This window comes from Mycteria americana, chromosome 5, assembly GCF_035582795.1.
Source record: "Mycteria americana isolate JAX WOST 10 ecotype Jacksonville Zoo and Gardens chromosome 5, USCA_MyAme_1.0, whole genome shotgun sequence".
Classification (NCBI taxonomy): Eukaryota; Metazoa; Chordata; class Aves; order Ciconiiformes; family Ciconiidae; genus Mycteria; species Mycteria americana.
The window spans coordinates 47,479,413-47,496,910 of NC_134369.1; the positions used below are offsets into that span (position 1 = coordinate 47,479,413).

The 17,498-nt window shown below is 41.0% G+C and overlaps 1 protein-coding gene across 1 annotated transcript in view; it reads left to right on the forward strand.

The window, feature by feature from the left end:
- LIN52 (lin-52 DREAM MuvB core complex component) overlaps positions 1–8,231 on the forward strand; it is a 45,866-nt gene extending 37,635 nt beyond the window's left edge. The window contains exon 6 of the mRNA XM_075503222.1: positions 7,203–8,231. Within this exon, the coding sequence (XP_075359337.1) occupies positions 7,203–7,258 (56 nt within the window). The 3' untranslated portion in view covers positions 7,259–8,231. The remainder of the gene's footprint in view (positions 1–7,202) is intronic.
- Positions 8,232–17,498: the final 9,267 nt, after the last annotated feature.

Here is a 17,498-nt window from a genome sequence, read left to right on the forward strand (position 1 = left end):
CATTTCTTTCATCTCTGCTGGTTCTGATGGCTTCATTCCTTTGACGGAGAAGATTTGGCTCTGGGTGCTGTGATTATTTTGTTAAGCATTATTCGAATAGACAGGAGTGAGAGAAATTAATCAATCCAAATGCAATTAGCATCATGTTTAACCCAGTGATGGACGTCTCAAGGTGAAACAGCCAGGGGAGTTTCAGACATTATTATTCAATCCAGTGGCTCTTATCTAAATTATAATCAAGAGAGGTTTTTATTGGCTTCACAGAGAGAAGATGTAACTCTTTCCCTGCTTTGGGGGTCAAAGGGATCAGGTCTTTGGCCCCACAGGATGTTGGCTGCAGGCAGCTTCTAGAAGTGGGAGGTGCTGTAAGAGTTTCCTTTAATATGAGGGTCAGTCAGGGCAAAATATCTGTACATCCTAGTATCTGTGACCTGGAACATAAGTTTAGTAGTGCCCTGGGCATTGGCAGGGATGTCATTGCCCCTTGCTTCAAGTGTTTTCATTGACTGGCTTTGCCTGTCTGTATGTGAATGAATACTGTTTGTAGGTTTTGCATTCGAAGCTCTGTGAACATCATTGTTTGCAACTGAGTGCAAACAGAATGGTGCTGCCTTGCAAGGTAAGGAAATCTGATTAGGAGAACAAGGTAAATTATTCTGCAGAGAAGGAATCTGATTTTTTTAGAGCTGATATAATTTTAGTATTTATTGATAGCAACAGTAACATTTTTGAGGATATCTTAATCTGCAGCAGATCTGTTATCACCATTCTGGATAATCCTGAATGATCTCTGAGATCTCCTGTCAGGTATGTGATAAAACACCTCTACTGTGGGTAGAGAAAAAGGAGGTGGAAAGAGGTCACATGAGGATTTCATGATTCAGGAAAGCATTAGGTATTTGATTCCAATTCTTAAGGCTCTAGCTAACACTCACTAAACTGTTTCAGTGGTTTAAAACTTTATCAGTCTCAGCTATTTACCACTTCTCTGTCAGAGATGACTGTTTTCATAGCACACTGGGAGGAGCGGTCTATGTGCCTCTGGTTCACAGCCTGGTTTTGTGCAAGCCCCCACGTTCTTTGGCATTTCAAAACAAGTCCTACCAGACTGTGAACTACAGCTGAAGTAAGGGCAGATTCTGCTGTCTCATTCACCAAGGGAAGGACGGTGATGCTTTGTACCAAGGGTGGTGTTAATATTTTAAAATGCTGCAGCAAGACTTGACAGAACTCATCTTTCAGAGCCTGAATTCTAGCACGGTTGCTGACTCCTTTAGTATACATCTGTACATCACTCCTTGCTGAGGCTGTGACCCCATCTGTAAGATGGGAATTAAATCACTGTATGTCTCAAGAATATTGTGAAGCTTGATAAACTTTGCAAGTGCTTTGATATTGATTATTGAAAGATGCCACGGTAGTGCAAGCTTATTCCACCTGGAGGTTTATGCTGATTCTGTCGTCTTACCTGAAAAATGTGTTTCAGGAGTGCTAGATGATTATGCCGGTCTTCGGTGTAACAGTTCCTGAAGCACAAGTCTGAGTAGCTGCATGTGCCAGTTCTACCTTCAGTAAAGGTGACTGACATTGCTTTCGCTAACCACTGTTCTCCTGAGATGGCAGTTCCAGTTCTTTATGAAACTGGGCTTGGTGTAGCATTCACTGACAAGTATTTGTCAAAGGCCCACAGTCATCAAGTAGCAGTTCATTTGACAATTACATTAAGGAAGTACGCAGTTAGCAGAGTGATTGGAGCTCATTTTATGAAGGAAGAGGAGTGAGCTGGTGCCAGCAGGCATCCAGATGGTGGTAGGATTTCGGGGATCTGGTCTCGAGATAGAAAGTGGTCCATACAGATCTCTCTCTCTGATAGAAGTTCAGATTATGTGGCTGGGTAATAATATTCTGTTGGTCTTGTCTGAAATAAGCCTCTTTTTTCTTTCAAGGCTGTTTAGTAATCATGTCAATCTTAAATATTTTTGCTGGTTTTAGATTGCCTTTTTGCCTTCACTCCCTCCCACCCCGTGACTGATTTTTTTATTTCCCTTCCAAATGCAGTACTAGTTGAGCCCAGCCAAAAGATGTGGCTTTGCTATTGGCTTTCACAAGTCCAGTCAAGCAAGAGTCCCACAGCTACTCACAGGCAGATTCCTCTAGGCCTTTTGTACGACCTACCGGCTAGGAAAAAGAATGGTTGTGTCTTCTTATCTTGACATTGTGTCTCAGGACAAAAGAAATAATTTCTGATGCAACAGACCCTTGTGATAGAAGGGTTAAAATCCAGAGGAGTGTTCTGCTGTCTTTCTGCAATTCATATTCTTTGCCCTGAACTGGTAATTTCCACTGATAGTTCTTCAGAAATAAACCCTTTTAGTTTTGTTTTCTGTATAGTCCTAAGACACAGCAGTAGTTTGAGAGTGCGTGATTAGTACTTTAAAGGAATCCTTCCATGTTGAAAAACAAGTTCTTTAGTTACCGTAAATACAGCTGAATGGGAGGAATAACTGATAAGCTAACAAAGTATGACAGTGCCTAAAATAATGTTTTTGTAGTCAAGAATGTAGCATTCAAAGTGTGATACTACAGGACATTTCAGGGCTAAAAACATGTTCTGTTCACAGAGCATTAATTGTATTTCCAGTTCTTTTTAGTAGCAAGACCTTTAGATTTCAACACGGCTACATTTTCAGGTCAGAGGAGCAGCACAGTCAAATTTGTCCTGTAAGTTGTACATCTGGGGAAGAAGCAGAGAAGTGCTTCTTTAGCGGGTGACTTAATTTTAAAATATCTATGATTTGAAGATGCTCACAGGCTTTGTTTTGAGATTTTTAGATAAGCCCGGATGTAGTAATGATCATGGTAAATGTGTGATAAATACAGTTTGTCACATATATCTTTTACATAGACTTTATCACCAAGTGTGTTACGCTTTTGCATTTAAGTGTATATTATGTTAAAAAAGTGTGTACATATGTGTGTTGCTTAGGGATTCTCCTGGATGAAAGTTGCTTATATAAGTGTAAATCACTGTTTTCATTGCTGATTTTACAGCAGTAAATCTTTCCATTATTTCCTGGCTATCCAGACCTTATGACACAGTATGTCCTGTGCTGTCATATGTGTGAGAAGGCTTTTTACGGGGAGCAATCAGGCTGGACCCCAATCTCCAGTGCAGTGTTTTTTTCTAATTAAATTGTCACGGGAAGGAATATCCAGAACAGCAGTTTTCATTTTCAATCGAGGAAAAAACATTATGAGTCTTTGTCATTTGATTAAAAGTTACTTAACCTTTAAATTGCTACAGATGTAAAGATAGCTCTGAGTTTCCAATGTAATCGCCTCCAAGTTAAAATCAGGAAAATCTTTGTGTAATGAAACCCATATGTCATAGTGAAAGGATGCAAAGCACTGGCAGAGTGGGCTGCTCTAGCAGGAGATTCTGCACCCAATCTTGTTAACCAGGACTGCTTTTGGTAATCCCTCATCTCCTCACTTGTAAGAAATCAATCTGTACTACTGAATCTTTTCAACCAGCAAGCACGAAATTTACTGCAGAGAGGCAGCTTGGGGACAATTGTAGTAGAAAAGGAGCCCCAGGCAACAAGGCTAAATGCGGAATTGAGGGATTGAAGTTCTAAAGAGGAGATTATATTAAACCATATTCTGCTCCCCTATCAAGTAGAAATCTCCCCTTCTCCTTTCAGCCCCAGCCTTTACTACCCAATACCTGTTCTTGAGATCTGCTTGGCGGATCTTGTCAGGCAGCAAACTTAATTTGTACAGTACAGCATTCTCTGTTAATTATAATAGCCTGATACCATTTTTCAATACATTTCACTGAAAGAGTCTATTCAAGCACTCAACTACCCTTGTAACCAGTGCTGATAGCATCTTAAAGTGTTTTTTGTATGGTCTTTGGTATCCTCTTCCTCCTCCCTAGTAGGTGAGATTAATTTGTATCCAAGCTATTGCGATTGCATCCATTGTTGATTTTTCTATTGTAGTAGATGCACAGCGTAGGCAAGGTTGTAAATCGTGACTTGACATGGAGATTCATGTTTCTGTTTCATGCTGCACAGCCTCTGTAGTGTCTGTTTGCTGGTACAATGAAACGTGCACTCAAGCCCTCTCTTCACCTGAAGTCCGTGGTTTAAGCAACCATTTTAAAGAAAAAATCCCTAAGGTTTTCACTACAGTTTTGTCCAATCTTTTAATTAAAAAATCCACCTCTATCTACTATGCAACTGGCTTCTGCTGGTCCCTTGGGTAGCTGCTTAAGACAGGTTTTACCATCTCTCTTAGACTGCAATCATATTTAGAATGTGGGTGATGGTTTCTTCAATTCACAAGCTCTTCCCTCACTCCAGCAAGCTCCAAAAGGCCCCATTGGAAATGATATTCCCATTATTAAGAATTCATTTATCAGAAGCAATACTGAGCAGAGGAGTCAGTTTAATATTAGAGGCTTTTCTGTGCAAAACCCAAGCTCAAATCATACTCCAGTGCAGATTAAAGAGGAAGAAAGGGGAAGGCATAGCCAAGACATTGAACACAGTACCATGTAATATGTATTTAGCCTGTGTTTACCAGGAATACATTGAACTGTGGTTCTTGGGCAGAGAAGAGAAGCAGCTGATGCAGGGAAATCAAGATTGTTAATGTTTGTGGAAACTTGCCCTTAGTTTGGCTGTGATTTTTTTTGTGATATGAGGATGTTATTTCCTGGCCGTTTTCATACATATACAAAGATGTAAGGTCCTTTCTTTCAGTTTGGCATCATATCTTTAAAAATAAAGCCCCGATGCAAGCCTGAGTATGTGAGGAGAAGAGGAATACAGAATAGCAGAAGGCTGTCTCCTGCTCCTAATGGGATTTTGTAGCAGCATGTGCGAGTTTGTTTCAGAAGTCAGAAATGAACAGATGTTGGTATAAATTACCTCTGTGTCTGATGTCTTGCAAATTAAAAGCGCGGTTGGCATCACTAAACAATTTCACCAGGTTGGGGGGGGAAGCGGGCGGTGATTATTGTAGCAGGTCGGTAAGAATCTTTAAGCTGCAGCAGAACAGGATAGCAAGGATAAAGGAATGAAGAATAAAATGAGAGGTCTGTGAATTAATCAGAAATGTTAACATCTCCGATGACAAGTGAACAGGAGGGCACGTGCTCTGGAGCAACCCCCAACCCACAGTAATTTCACTCAGCGCACAGAAGGAGTCTATGCTCTCTGCCTGATTTATAGGGTGCAGCCCTCTTTGGGGGAACAGAATTGTCATGCATTCGTATATCTCCTATATGGGACTTGCAGTCCGGAAAACTTTCCACTCTATCAACTACAGTTTGGCTTTGTGCTTTCTCCATTAAGTGTTTTAAAACCATGCACTGTTGATGGTGCAAGGCAGGGAGGTGTCAAGGAACTGGTGCTGAAAATCTATTCCTAGCTGAAATTTTTAAAAACTTGCATTTTTATTTCATCATGTTCTTTGTGCATAACAACTTAGTTCCTGGTAAAATAACAATCTACTCTGCCCTTCTGCAGCACCTTCTATCCATGTGTCGCTTCAGCAGCAGTTAAAAGATACTAGCTATCTTGCGGATGGGGAAGTAGAGGTACAAATGAGTACTTCTGTGGTAGTTCACGCTGTGAATCAGAAGCAGAGCTGGGAATGGATCCCAGATGATATAACTCACAGCTGGAGGCATGAACCAAGCGAATAATGCAGTGATCTGCTTGAATCTGCAGCCAGTCTGAAGCATGTTCCACTCACAGCAGTGGACTTTGCAGCCTATGAATATCAATATGTACCAGACAGTTCATAGTACACTAATTGTTTTACAGGGATCTTGTTGATTACAATACCTTGTGGTACAATTTTGGGTAGACAAATTAGAATGTAATAATTTAAAGAAGAGGCTTTAAGGCACAAATTCTAACCTTTAGGTAAAGAATAACAAAATGTGTTTACCTGAGGGTGCGTATTGAGTATTTTAAGCTGAATGTTTTTATTACATTTTAGTTCTGTTCTAACAGATAATCAGTAATGTCAAAAGAAAACCCAACATCAGCAACAAACCCTCCTCCAGTTTTTATGCTAATTGTAATTTCTGTTGTTCCTCTCAGTAGAGAGGTCAGGAATTGAATGGATAAAACAGAAAATGAATTCCTGTCTCCTTCCAGAGTCTCTTTAGGCTAGGTGTGCGAAACATGCATGCTTTCATCAATCCTGTGAATAAAAACCTCCATGTTTTGATGCCTGTCAGTCCAGCACAAAGCTTACACCTTTATTTAAAAGAAATGAAGGGAAGTACTGGTGGGACTATTGTCTTTCTCCAGGACTTAATTGCTAATTGTGTTGGTTTTGATGCATTGTATTGTTATTGCAAGACAAAGATAGTATTAGGGCTGCTCTGCCAGCTTGTGATCTTATGGGCTCACAAGTCAGAAATGTCTCGTGCAGAAAAGTGGCTGTGTAAACCCTGCTGTAATACAGCTACCAGAGATTGATGGTGCCAAGAGTGAGAGAGACACATATAAACCTTGCCTTGCTGTATTAAACATCGAAGGACTGACAATGCAGAGAGAGAGAGAAGACCAAAGCTCTATAAACTTTACTTTATTACACCATCCATAGATGAACTGCATTGAAGGAAAATAAACCCCATTATATTACAGCATCCAGGGACTGACACTGCTGGGAGAGAGAAAATGCTGTCTAATTTCTGTTGAAGATCATAGCATCCAGGGACCAATAATCCTGAAATGGAGAAAGAGAGAGTTCCATAATCTCTGACGGATTATAACATCCAGGAACAATTGCTCTGAGATAGAGTGATGGGGATCTGGATTACACCACTCTGAGATGGATGGTACAGAGAAAAGGAGATACTGCGAGAGCATAACGCAGTAGGAATAGAAAGCATAGACTGTATGTAATGAGACAGCCTGTGGGAATTATTGCTGAGTTTAGAAGATTCCAGGCCCTGCCTGCATTTCTAGGATGTCAGGAATTCAATCTGGAATGCAGTTTTATTTATTTTCCACTTTAATAAATAAATAAATACAATAATCCTTACTCATTATTGGTATAAGCACAAATCTAAATGAATTTCTTATCCTATGGTTAAAATCTGTAAATTATACAATTGTCTGGGTTTCTTGGCTTTTTAAAAATATTAATCTCTTTTTCCTCCCTTGTGATTTCAGCTAGAGAAATGACTCGAGGGAAATTCCTGAACATCCTAGAGAAACCCAAGAAGTAGCTGCCACATCTGGAGTTTGGACAAAAATACCCCAGCTAGATCATTTTACGTACTGCGGATCCAGATGAACCCCAGAACTTCTAAGAAGTACAAAGCTCTTGCTCTAGACTTTCAGAAGCAAACATCTCTTTTTGCTTCCACAGCTCATCTCTTTATGGGGCAGATGTGTATTGCATACACAGGTCACAAGGACTGCAATTGGTTGCGTTGGAATTCGGACTTCATCTGACCATAAGATGTCCAACAGGAGGACTCGGCCTTGACGTGCTGTGGCAAAGTTACCTGTTTTAATCAGCTGTTCAAAGTGAACAGCGATAGTGTCCTTATTCAATTGCTCTCAGTGGCAGTACCTGTTTGAAGTGCACAGCAGATCTGACACTGGCCAGTGCGCATCATGAGGCATTGACCCTTTTGTGTGTCTTTTGTCTTAGATGCATTGATTTCCTATGTGCAACTTCTGTGCTGAAAGATTTGAGCAGAGTTTGGGGTGCAGATTGACTGATAGCACTGGTTCAGCAGGAGCATATGCTTTTAGTGTAGAAGTTGAGTGCAGTCTGTGCATTAGATTCCGGTTACTCACTGCCTTCAGAGAAGCATGTCTGGTACTCCAAGGAGGACCTCCAGACCTTTGGTGTACTAGGAGCTTCATCTCACCGCTAAATGGTTCTCTAGTGAAATCAAGACTGACAGACCATCAGGAGTAAGAGGTGTTACTGTATCATGAAGGAAAATATCCCTACAAACTTCGTCCAGTACACAAAGAAAGAACTTTGTCAGTCCACTGCAATTCTCTGCTTCTTACAGAGCTAGAAAATGAAGAAAGTTATAAAGTTGAAAGGCGGTAATATTTTCAGTTAGCGCTCCAAGAAGGGGCAACAGGATTGTTAGCCACATTGCAAGGATGGTCTGCTTATACTGAATCTTAACACTTCTGAAAATAACATTTTGTGGTATTTTTTTATTACTTATAAAACAGCAACCTCAAAATTTTCTTCCCCTACAAACCCACAATTTTTAAGACAGAATTTTCTGTGACCTGGTCTCTTTCAGCACACAGTTTTGGGCTTTATTCATCTTAGAGTTTAATGTCTTTTCCTTCTGTTAATGCACTTCTGCATATTCACCCCTGAGAAGAGGTAAGGAGCACGTTCAGACTTTTTATTTTATTTAAGAGAAGAAATTTTTTCATTTCATCCCTTTTCCTAGAAAACATTTCTTTCCTAGAAAACATTTTCATTTCTTCCCTTTTCCTAGAAAACAACATTTTAAGTCTTAGTAAATATGCTCTTTCTAAGTTACAACATAATATTGAAACATTGGATAAAGAGCAGGGGTTTTTCTCCATTTAGAAATCTTATTTTTAGTATGCAGGCTTTTCAAAACTTGTCATTTCCCAGGATGCAGTCACCTGTGAGAGAAGAAATGACTTGGAAATAGGCTGTCCTTAGAGCATCGCATTTTTCTGTCTTTGCAGAGAGAGGACACTCTTTTCAGGTGTATGTGCAATAAAGAGGAGGAGATTTTTTAATCAAATAGACTTCTCTGAATTTTTATTAAAATGCTGGTGGCCTTTTGGTTTGCAGTATGTGGTCTTGGTTATTACCGGTCAGAACTAGGCTTGTTTTGGACAGCTCCTGTTAACTAAGTTTAAGCAGTTAAAACCCACATCCCGGAAAGACCCCTGCACAAATACTGAATCTTTATGAATGTCAGGAGTCTGATTTTAAACTTAACGGATTTATTTCTGTACTTCAGAGTTTATGCAGGGCTAAGCTTAACAGGAACTCCATCCCTTGAGAACACAAGAGTTAAGACAGATGAATGTGAAGAGAAGCTAAAAGTGATAATTCAGAGACAGAGAAAAAACCTGCTGGTGCAAACCGATGTTGATGTAGCTTTAAGTATTAAAATATACATTTTGAATGCAATTTTAAGTTTGTATACTATATACATAATATATATACACCTATATGACATAATGAGATACTTCATCTGTATCACCAAAATGAGTTTGTGAATTTCATAGAGGTTTCTGATCCAACACATTAAGAAATTGAGATCTGAAAGGAGGAGGAATGTAGGAGAAGATATGAAAGCCTGGCATGGAAGTATGTGTATATTTTCTGATACGTTCAGTAAGGAATTTCAAACTGTAGGTAGTTTTTAGTAACATACATGTGTTTTAAAAAAAGTGAACAAAAAAAGCCTTTTACCATATGTAGTACTTATCTTCTATAGGGCAGCCAGTAACGTATGCTTTAGAATTGTGATATTTATTGGCTTTGTACTTGTCATCTGTAGAGATGAGTAAGTGATGTATTTTTTTATTGGTAATATTTATATGGGGTTTTGTGTGTTAGCCAGAGAATTGTAATCTGTCTCTTACTGCTTTGTGGTTTGAAAATAAACAAATGCAAAGTTCAGAGATTCATCTGGGTTCCCAAAATAGCCCTCTGAGATGCAAACGCTTTTGCTTAGCCACCTAGGCAATACTCTTCCTCAGGCTTTTCTTCACACTTCTGCATGCCACCACCTCAGGGTTTGGCCTATGGATGCTCCATTCCCATCAGTAAATAAATATTTGGCAATATCCAAATAGTACTAAGGGTTTTCATACCCTTTTGAACCCTAGTTTTTTCCTTCAGTGATGTCCTTCCTGACATCCCTGCAGTATCTATACAAGAAAATCTGGGTGACTTCTTGTTGCTCATAACCTCTGTTTTGAAACAAACAAAAAAGTTTTGATAAATTAAATTATGGGAATGAAGAGTATAAGAAGATCAAGATTTGGTAATATTAATTGAGCTAATGCATTGCTTTATAAAGTGTTTTCATGTGTCGGTATGTTAAATGTTACTGTGAGGTTCTTGGAAATAAACCCAATATGTATTTAGTTCCTTTTAAATGCCAGTGTTACATATATTCAGTTGTAAAGGCTATTCGCTTCAGTCTTGGAGTATCAAATGCTTTGCTGTTTAATCCAACTGAGAAGAAAGTCTTGTTTGTTATATTAATCGTTATCAAAATAAAAGTCTAGTTGCACTGGCAATTGAAGAGCGTAATATTCCATTTAACTCAGTGTTTTGCCATTACAAAATTAACAATTTTGGAACAATCCTATAACCACAGTTCTCAACTTTGCTTTGTATTTCCCTCAACAAGTCACCTAGAAATAACAGATTAATGAAAACTGACTAATCCAACTCGGAGGTAATGTTTGAACCTTATTCTGGTTTATCTTACTGATTTTTATGTTACATAAAAATGTAAGGTTCTATTACAAGTCAAATAACAAGCCCATCTTATCAGTAATCTTCTCTTCGATTATAAATAGTTGTAGACTCTAGGAAGGATATAAACAAAAGGCTTACACAGAGTGATTTTGCTTTAGGGTAACTTACCCAGCATCCCGCAATCTGTTTTAGTTGAATCTGGTCCACAGTAGACCCTACCCTCCATAAATTTTTCTTAGTCCTAATTCATCAGTACTTTGTCCTCTAAAATGCCCCTGGACAGTGAGGTCCATAATTCAGTTATACAAAGAAAAGTCTAAGGGGGGGAAGTCATTATTTGTTTTAAACCTGCTTACCTGATAATTCCGTTTTGAACCTTTCATTTATTGTCAGAAAGAGTTGTTTGGTTTTTTTCTTCTTTGCTGTCTGTGCATTACTCATGATTTTTCAGCTCCTGTTATGTTTTTGGTTCCATGATTATGTTCACCTTCCTTACATTCACAATATTCAATTGTCTGTCCTCTATTACAGCCTGAGATGGCATAATCAAAATTGCAGAGTATTGAGAGTGCAAGCATACTGTGGAGGCACGTAAGTCCTAACTGCAGCTTATATTTTGTTCCTCTGCTGTTTTCTCCCACATTGTCATGGGCTAAATCCTGTTTTGAGTATCTTTAAGAACAGGATCATCACTTAGATTTGCAGTCTGTGCATGCAGCTGATCTTATCAACTTCATCTTCACCCGCAGTAACTTGTTTTAGGCAACACTTTTTCCAAATGATGACAACAGTTATGCCAGCCACTTCATGTTGAGGAAGTGATGCCAGGTAATTCCATCATCAACCTGTGCAGTATGTGAAAAAGATAAATTGCATCTTTGTCATATGGTCTGAAATCCTGGACTCCTTTCCTACCACAAGTTCAGTAACATTGCATAAACATTTCTGTAGTACTTCTCAACTAATATCAGTTTTTAGACATATGCAATCAAAAGAAAAAGACAACTCTTAACAGGGAAATGCGTCATGTCTTTTGAGTGAGCTATCCGAATATGGCATGCAAACGTAATATAACATTAAAATAATCCTTACTCCTTAATGTTGTACCACCATTTTCATATACCATTCTGTACTGACACTTTTTAAAAAGTCATTAAATAATCAGTTTACAGAAGAAGATAATTCTTGGAAAGAAAATTTCCCAGAAGATCCTCTCTGTATCTTCAGCCCAGCAAAATCACAGCTGGACAGAAACCTCCCATGGACCAACAAACCCTGAACTGAATCAACATGTTAGAACAATAAATGCAAATGTTGTAAATACATTTCTATAATGACTATAGTAAAAATGTCCCACCAAAGAAATATCAAAACCCATGGTTCCTACATGCACATCCCAGCATATACATCTGCCAGTGTGCCAGATACTTCCAAAGATGCTGTGTATGTGGTACCAAATACGCATTGCCTTGATATAAGAGGTGAATCTTGATATTTTTCAAAGTTAAGAAAAGGAAAAATAAAAGAGAGAAAAAGGAAAACAAGGAAATGGAAAAGAAAAAGACTGGGTCCTTTTGTTTTCATGTGATACTATGATTCTTGGAATCAAAGGTATTCTAGAGACACGTTATCTCTGCAAGCCAGTCCTTACATCAATGCTTTGAGTTTCTTTCAGGAGGATGTGAAATGCAAAATCCTGAAGTCAATTCTGGCCAATCATTTGAAGTCCACATAAAGATATTTAAAAGCTCTAGTGGCCAGAGAAGTATGGACTGATACAGTTTCTAAAGAGTGTAACTCACATTCGGCATAGAATATGTGCAATAATGCCATTTTTATTTAGATTGTGCTAGATTTTCAGCATGGCAGGATCTCTTCACATTTTGACTTCGTCATTCACTGAAACTGCCGATTTTTAGACTTGACCTTTTGTGTCATGTCCCTTTGAGCAGGATGACTGACTCCAGGCAGCTGATGCATGTACAGAATAGGCGTTTTCTTGTTGGGTTTGTGTGGTTGACCTCTGGCTTGCCTGCTGATTCCTATAATACAGATCAGTGACCAGTGAAGCCAGAATGCTCCCTGCCTGTCTCTGTTATAGACACCTCAGTAAGGAACAGAAAAGAGGAAGAGGGCTGAGCTTGAAAGCCCTTACTTAATTGCTACTAGAAAAAATGGGTAATAAGAATGACCTTGCACCTCATTTATTGACCAGATCTCTGGGGGGACAAAGTACTTGACTTGGTTCTGTATCACTTGAAAGGCTGGCTCTGTGGCCAATAGCTGATGAGTGGGCGTAATAATATAGGGTAATTACATTTTGTGCTTGCAGGCACTTGGATACCAGGGAAGGTTCCCCTCCCAAAAATACCGGGGATGCCTAGCAACTTCCCTTGTAATCACAGAATTTTAAAGCATCAGAATTTCACCATTTGCCATCTTCCACTTACTACAACAGCCCAAAACGCAGCAGGTTATGTACAAAAAGGCAGGAAGAACGCTCATCAGCTACATGAGAATGAGGGACAAGAGACCAGCAGAGTGACCCAAGTGGGCATGGATGCTCAGGCTGCCTGGTTCTGTGGCCTTTGTTTTGTTTTCCTCTCCTTGTATTAAAGTAACTTCTTAGTTATAGCTAGTTTTAATTGATTTATTTGTATATATGTATATTGATTACCCTAAATTGCCTTTCAAGGTAATCACCAGCGCCTGTCTTTCTCTTGTACTCTGCATGGATCACTTTGTCACCTTGTCTTAGGTTTCTCCCCCTGCTTAGCACACTGACCTCAATAGCACATGTAAAACTGGGTTTTACACTTTTTTTTACAAACTCACACTTCTGGAGAGGCCCCTTGGCCTGATTTGCAGGAGGGATCAGTTTGTAATCAGCTGCACAGGAGGCAAAGGGATCTGCAGGCCCTGAGTATCCTTAATGGGATCAGCTGAGATATTTTGCTCAAAATGAGCTTGTCATCAAAAATTAGGGAAAATGTTTTGCTGAAAAATATTTGGTTGATGATGGTTTCTCAAGAAAGTGTCGGATTGAAAGTTAGAGGCAGTATGTGTCTTTCTTTGCCTTGTTTTGATCAGGGAGTTTGAGCTGGGGTCTCCTACCCACCTCCCAACTTCTTCTGGAAGTTCTCATGTTTTTAATCATTTTGTGGGTGTCTTTAGAAACCTGTCCTGTGAGACCCAGCACACGTTCCCTTCCATGGGAACTGACGGGGTCTCTTTTGCACCCATGCTCCTTCCCAGCCTGAACTCTGAGGCAGACCCGCGGCATGGCCTCACTGGAGAAAAGCACGTGCCGGGTGCGGCATTTCTCTAAGGGTAGCCCCCAGCGAGCCTTAGCAGAGACTTAAGGCAAATCTTTGCAATCAAATCTTTGGTTTTGATGGTTCATTTCTGCGTGGAAGCACAGGTACCTGTGTACCGCTGGAGACAAGAAAGGAGAAGGCAGGCCAGAGAGCTGACCTCGGGCTTCCACCACACAGGTGGACGGTGGCGACGGAGAGAGGGTAGAGAAGGTCCGTGTCCCCAGCAATGGGTGGCTGCTGCCCAGCCACCGGCCCTGTGCCGCATAGCTGGGCCCCAGAGCTTGGGCTGCTTTTCTGGCTGTTTCTCCCCGTCCCCCCTCTCCTCCCGGTGCCCGAGCGGCGGCTCCCCGTCCGTCTGCGGCGCAGGGAGGGCTGGCTGCCGCTCGTTAGAAGAATTCCCCCAAGTCAGACCTATGGTACGAGCCGTGTGAAGCGGAAGACAATTAGGGGCTTATTAGTGTCCTGGGGAGACGTGTAACTTGTGTTGCTGGGACTTACCAAAACAGCGAGAGTCTTACCGGCAAGCTCCAGCCGAGAAAAGACTGAGGGATTGTCTCACCTAATTACGGGGAATGGGCCTCTTTGTGTTTGTGATTCGGTACGGTTGTCCGATCGCTTTTCTCTGGCTGCTGGCTCAGGCCGAGCTGGAAGTGTGCTAATTAGAAGAGAAATGGACGTAGTGATCCTGTCAGCTCTCGTTACCGGCGCGGACAAAGCCGAATATTATTCTGAGGCAGTGTTTTGTGAGTGTCCCCCTTCCAGCTCTCATTAAGGGCAAGGTTGGTGGACAGGGAGGGGACTTGACCACATGGGTTGGCTAATGGAGCACAGTTACCGTTACTGTGCTAATTAACGGGTTCAGGAGGCAAATGTTTCTCCAACCAGTGGTCCCAGCAGCTGCACCTGGTGCTTCCAAAACCCAACCATCTTGCTGGGCCAGCCAGGCAAACACTGTGTGTATGAGGGGAAGGGGGTTTACGTATGATGCATCTGTCAGCCATCCAAAAGTGCAGAAGACCCATTAAAATGGTCAACAGAGAAAGGGAAAGGGCATGGCGCTGCAGCAGCAGCGGGTCGAGCTCCAGCAATCCCTTCTCCCCAGTGCCCCTTCACATAGAGTGCAAAGTGTTGTCTTCTGCCCTGCAGAGGTGGGAAGTGGGCAGCAGGGAGAGACCTGAGGAATCGCCAGAGCCTCCAGGTGCTGTCAATAAATATATTTCTTGTTGAGTTGTTGTGATCATCACAGGTCCTGGTGTGGCCAGGAAGGGGAAAGCTGGAAAGACGAGAGGTGGTAGGGAGGTCAATCAGACTATCCCTCTCTACGCTGATGGTGGGACACTTATGGTCTGAGGTGAGAAGCAAGATGTACGTATATATTAGGATGTTTCTTCTGCCCCAGAAAGGCAGCTAGGCAAAACAGAAATGATTTACATAGGTTAAGGCAGGTGAAGATGACCAAAGGAGCCATAGGAAACACTAAAAAAAAAATACATGCACTTTCATGCCATTAGCCTAAACCTGCTGCAGTGAGAGTAGAGAGAGTGATGGGAGGGATGGAAGACAAAACAAGAGCCAGAGCAGGTCTGTAGTGTCACAGCAGCTGAGACAGCCTCAGCAGAAGGGAAGAACAGTGGGTACTGAGGAGGGTAAGTGGAATTGAGTAGTTTTATTTACTTGTCACACAGACTTTCATTTTAATGCATAGGTGTTTTTGTAAGGGAATGTAGTAACTTGCAGAAGTAATCGCTGGTTGATGTTTCCAAAGTTATGGGAATGTATTAGTGATTAAGTCTGATTTGGATGTTATGGTCCTTCTAAAGGTCCTTAATTAATCACCGTCTTTGGGCTAGATGTAGTAAAACATATAATAATGTCTTAAAGCTTTCAATTTGCTTTCTCTGTTTTAACAATGTACTCATTGCGTGCACTCATGCATGCTTGCATACTGTTTTCAGACATGTTTGGTCAAGTTTTAAAGTTACAAGAGGTTCCCTCTTTTCTTTCTTGGGTTATTTGTCCCTGATGGTGAAGCTGTTACAGCAAGAGAGTTAGCCATATCTTTCCAAGGCTCCAGCAACGGTCTCCTGTCATCTTGGATGGAGCTTGAACTCTGCTCTGTGCTTGTGCCTCCTTATTTTTCTGTCTCTGATAGCTGTGAACTCAGCAAGAACCCTTTCCCCGTGGCAGCATGTATACTATGTCCTAGCCCTGCACTCCTGCAGAGCTGTAAAAGCCTTTTGCTTTTAACTGGGGTTCATTTCCTACTGGCTGCTGTGATGGCTTGAATCTTAGGAGTCTTGATGCAGGGACTGATCTCCAAAGAGGGCTTGAGAAGTATCTTCCCTGCAAAGAGGTTTATTCTAGAAGGAGGAGATATGTAATCCTCTTACTAAAACCCAGAGAGGAAAGGCGAAAAGCTGTATTGCTCCTGCCTTACCCCAGTGAGCTGGCAGCTTTTATACTGCCTCACGAATAGAAAGAGGCAGAGAGAGAAACATCTGAATGCAATTACTCCACCTGACCTGAGGCTCTGCGGTGGATGCTCAGTGAAACCCACATCACCACTGCTTCCAAGTGTCCCAGCAGAACAGATCCGTAACACCAGTTTCTGAACAGGAAAAAATACATGTTACACCGAGTGGCCACTTACCTTGCCTTCCAGATGCTTCAGTCTTGGTCTGAGGAGGAGTCCCAAATCAATGGCAGAAAACTAAAGACCATCATACCCACCTCCATTTTCATGCTCCGGAAGCTCAGGAGTCGAGTGACCTCCCTGAGTAAGGGTTGGTGACACTTCCCATGTCAAGCCTCCCTCGAGAGACTGGACCTCACTGGCAGACACCAGGAGAAGAGTCTCCAAGAAGATGCATTGCTGGTTTCCCCACTTTATCTCAGTTTCTTTGCCCAAGGAAGTATTAGGGTCCTTGCTTGTTACACCTCCATTTAACTGGCCTGTCATCTCGGTGTATTAATACTATCATGCCAAACTTCTGACTTCCAAATGCAGATAAGGATCTACTGAGTATAAAAAAGTATTGGTTTTGTGTCCTAGTGAGGAGGATGTTCTGGTGAAGAACGTCCTTCACACAGATTAGAGCACTGGAGAATATTGTGAAGACAGGTGAAAAATATGCAGGTGGAGGGAAAGGGTGCAATGGCTTCTTGTGTCCTTCACTAAGACCTTCTGGTATTCACGTACCACTTACTAATTGTACGGTACCTGGCCTGTGGCCTGGAGTGGTGTTTGGAGGACATCTCTTTAGCAGTTTGAGTTATCAATTGCATTACAGTAGTGATTTAAATCACAGTGACCTCAGCAAGTATCGAAACTTTATTGTGCTGTGAATCAAAACACATAATTAGGTGAAGGTCTCTGTCCTCAAGAGCTTATAAGCAGACGAAGCAGTAAAAGAGTAGGAGGAGAAAAGGAGACACCAAGATGTAAAGAGACTTGTTAGAGGGTATCCAGCAAACACAGTCAAAACCCTATAACTTCTTCGCCAGTCCAGTGGCCCTTCCACTGCTTGCCTTGTTTCATTAAATAGATGTGGCTTTAAAAAAAAAAAATACAAACACCTAAGTAACTGACAGGCATTAGTAATTTAAATAATAATAAATTACAGTGCAATACTAGACGCTTTAATATTTTTGTAAAGACCTGTAAGAACTATTCAGAGAATTAAATTTTTT